Source organism: Aplysia californica, unplaced genomic scaffold, assembly GCF_000002075.1.
Source record: "Aplysia californica isolate F4 #8 unplaced genomic scaffold, AplCal3.0 scaffold00400, whole genome shotgun sequence".
In the NCBI taxonomy this organism is placed as follows: Eukaryota; Metazoa; Mollusca; class Gastropoda; order Aplysiida; family Aplysiidae; genus Aplysia; species Aplysia californica.
In genome coordinates, this window is record NW_004797670.1 from 205,303 (window position 1) to 208,255 (window position 2,953).

Below are 2,953 nucleotides of genomic sequence, written 5' to 3' on the forward strand. Positions count from 1 at the left end.
TAGTAGTAGTAGTAGTAGTAGTAGTAGTAGTAGTAGTAGTAGTAGTAGTAGTATCAACATGATGATGATGATGATGATGATGGTGGTGATGATTGGTTGATTGGTTTGGGTTTGTTTTTTTAATCACGTTATTGGAGAAGCCCATTGGAGCTAAACATTGAACATATTTTATAATAACGCACAATTTCAAATGCTCAAATGTCCACCAACTTTTTTTCATTGTTTCTTATCATACTTACAACAACGATATTAATGATGATGATGATGATGATGATGATGATGATGATTACGATGCTGATTACGATGACGATGATTACGACGATGATGGTTACGAATACGATGATGATGACGATAATGGTGATGAGATAAAATCATCATCATTATTATTACTACTATTATTGCCCCCCCCCTCCTTATGCACATACGTCGAAGTGACGTCGGTATCCTAGTGGTTAGGCTACCGGACCCGTAATCGTGAGGTAGCGGGTACGGGGGTTCGAGCGTCAGCTCGGTCCGACGTTGTGTCCTTGGCAAAGACACTTTACTCGAATTTTCCGTTTGGTTCAGGTCCTTACGGAGAAGAACGTTAAACTTGGAGGTCCGGCATCTTAAATAACCTAATAGTGTTGATTAGGGCGTTAAACCTATAACCACGACGCGGTGGAATCAGGCGCTGGTTAATTTTTGGGTATGTGGGGTTATTGGTATCATCTTAACGCCTGCTCAATTGACTTGCTTTTGGTGAAAAAAAATACCAATCTTTGTTGAATAGAAGTCGAAATATTTGCGATTGAATGAGGTCGGGGCCGCCTGGTTTCAGAGTCAAAAGTAGCACACAAATATGGCCGCCCAAGGATGGTGATTTCCCTAAGCTTGAGAGTCCTTGGAAACTGAAAATTTACTTTTGTTGTGCCTTTAATCAATGTTTTTCGGTAAAATCAACACAGAAATGTGTTTTAAATTAACATAAATGGTGCAGAGCCAGAAAATAAAAATGGGGAAACAATGGTCAAACTGGAGGAAAAATGCCAATATCTTCGATTTCATTATTTTCATGAGCGCCTGATTTCACTACGACGCTCCAACATTTCATTTGACAGACGCCGAGCAGCCCCCAGGCGGGAGGAGGACCAGGTGTTCCCGGCCAAGCCTGTCAAACACACGCGCAGCTCGGACCGTGTCCGGACTGTGGACCTTGACAAAGGTAAGATTGAATTTTAAAAATAGAATTGATAAGTGTTTTACGGCGCTCGCAACTACACAAAGGTCATATAAGCGCGAGGGACACACCCAGGCGCGGTTCGTCCATAGAGCACGGTCGTTCAGTGCCGCCCCAAATATTTTATTGTTCTTTTACGTAAAGCACCCACAATAGAAAAATGAAAGACTCCAGAAACAAATACTAGTCAAATATTATATCAAAACAAGGTCCTTGCTGGCGCAGTAACTGTCATTTCTGTGTCTATAGCGTGGTAAAACAAAGCCAACGCGCTTTAACTAAACGTAATAGGAGATTCAACAATGATAACCTGACCTATAAATCGCTCTTTAGGACAACCCAAGCGATGACGACACTCGTAGCGAGTTTGGCGGTACAATAATATTAATATGTCGGCACATCTCAAATGTGCTCCTGCTAAATAGTGCCGAAACATAGCCCACTGTAGGCAGTCTAAAAATAAACGCTATAAACTGTACACTATTCTATGCCAAAATTATGTGAGCCCCGGAGCAATCCAGCAGAGTGCTCAAGCGAATTTCGATTTGTTTATATTGTCTTGCCACTAGGCTATTTTAAGTGACTCTGTGACCGTGAACCTGACAGAGGTGAACGTGGCATACTTAAGTCACCCTCCTATGAGTTGTGACTTTGAATGGTTTTGTTGTGGAGTGATGAAAGTTCTTACCGGGTACTTGAGTGTTCATTTCTAATGCAGTATGAACGAAATTGATGTTTAGCTAACAAACAGATTTAGTTCTAGAAATCAAAGCGACTAGTAAAATAAAAGCACGAGGTCCTCCCTCACAAACCCAAAGATCCTAAAATTATACTCCATCCCATTTACTGTGCCCTTGGCTATCTTCAGTTTGTGATAGTTTAATTAATAATTGTGCACGCCCACTTTTTTGCCCCCACGAGCCGTCCCGGGACACACCAAACAGTTTCAGTTGGTAGGACATTTTGAATTTTTCTCCGGGTGGCGGCCGAAGCTAACTCTTATCGATTTGAAAGGTGACACGACTAGTAGACAGATATACCCAGGGCACACTGCATTCATTCCCTTTTTTTAGGTTCAGTTTGAAGACCCATTTAGATAAAATGAACAAATATGATTAAAAATGTCATTGATTCCTACTTTTGTCCTCCTCCATTATCAATTTAAACACGTTTTAATGTTCTTCCGCTGATTCTTACATCATTTTTATCTTCACATATATGTTAAAGCAAAGCATGTTTGTACCCTAATTAACCTATATTTTAATGTATTTTCACTTATTCATTAGTTCTGTCACTCCTCCAGATGAAGGCGACATAATCTTACTTTAAGTGATTTATTCTTTCTTTCGTTCCCCCACATTAGGGTGATCAGTTCTTTCGAAGATTTATGTCTTTTTCTGTCAGTCCTTGAGATGATGGCGGGACATTCTTTCAATGATTCATTCTTTTTGCCATTCCTCCACATAAGGACGGTGTGTTCTTTCAATGATTTATTCGTTTTGTCCTTTTTTCAGATGAAGGCGGGGTCTTCAAAGCCAAGCAGAACAATAGGACCACAAGAGGGGCGAGGGAGGTACAGGACACTAGACACACTCGTACTGAGCTACCTGTCGATCAGCGGGAGGCGAGGGAGGTGGAGGTGAGTGAGAGACACAGAGAGAGAGAGAGAGAGAGTGTGTGAGAGAGAGAGAGAGAGAGTGTGTGTGTGTGAGAGAGAGAGAGTGTGTGTGTGTG

At 41.3% G+C, this 2,953-nt stretch overlaps 1 protein-coding gene across 1 annotated transcript in view; it reads left to right on the forward strand.

The window, feature by feature from the left end:
* LOC101863920 (doublecortin domain-containing protein 2) overlaps nt 1-2,953 on the forward strand; it is a gene marked incomplete in the record, with an annotated part of 83,085 nt that overhangs the window by 52,169 nt on the left and 27,963 nt on the right. Inside the window, 2 exon segments of the mRNA XM_035971228.1 lie at nt 1,101-1,204; nt 2,734-2,858. Of these exon segments, the coding sequence (XP_035827121.1) occupies nt 1,101-1,204; nt 2,734-2,858 (229 nt within the window).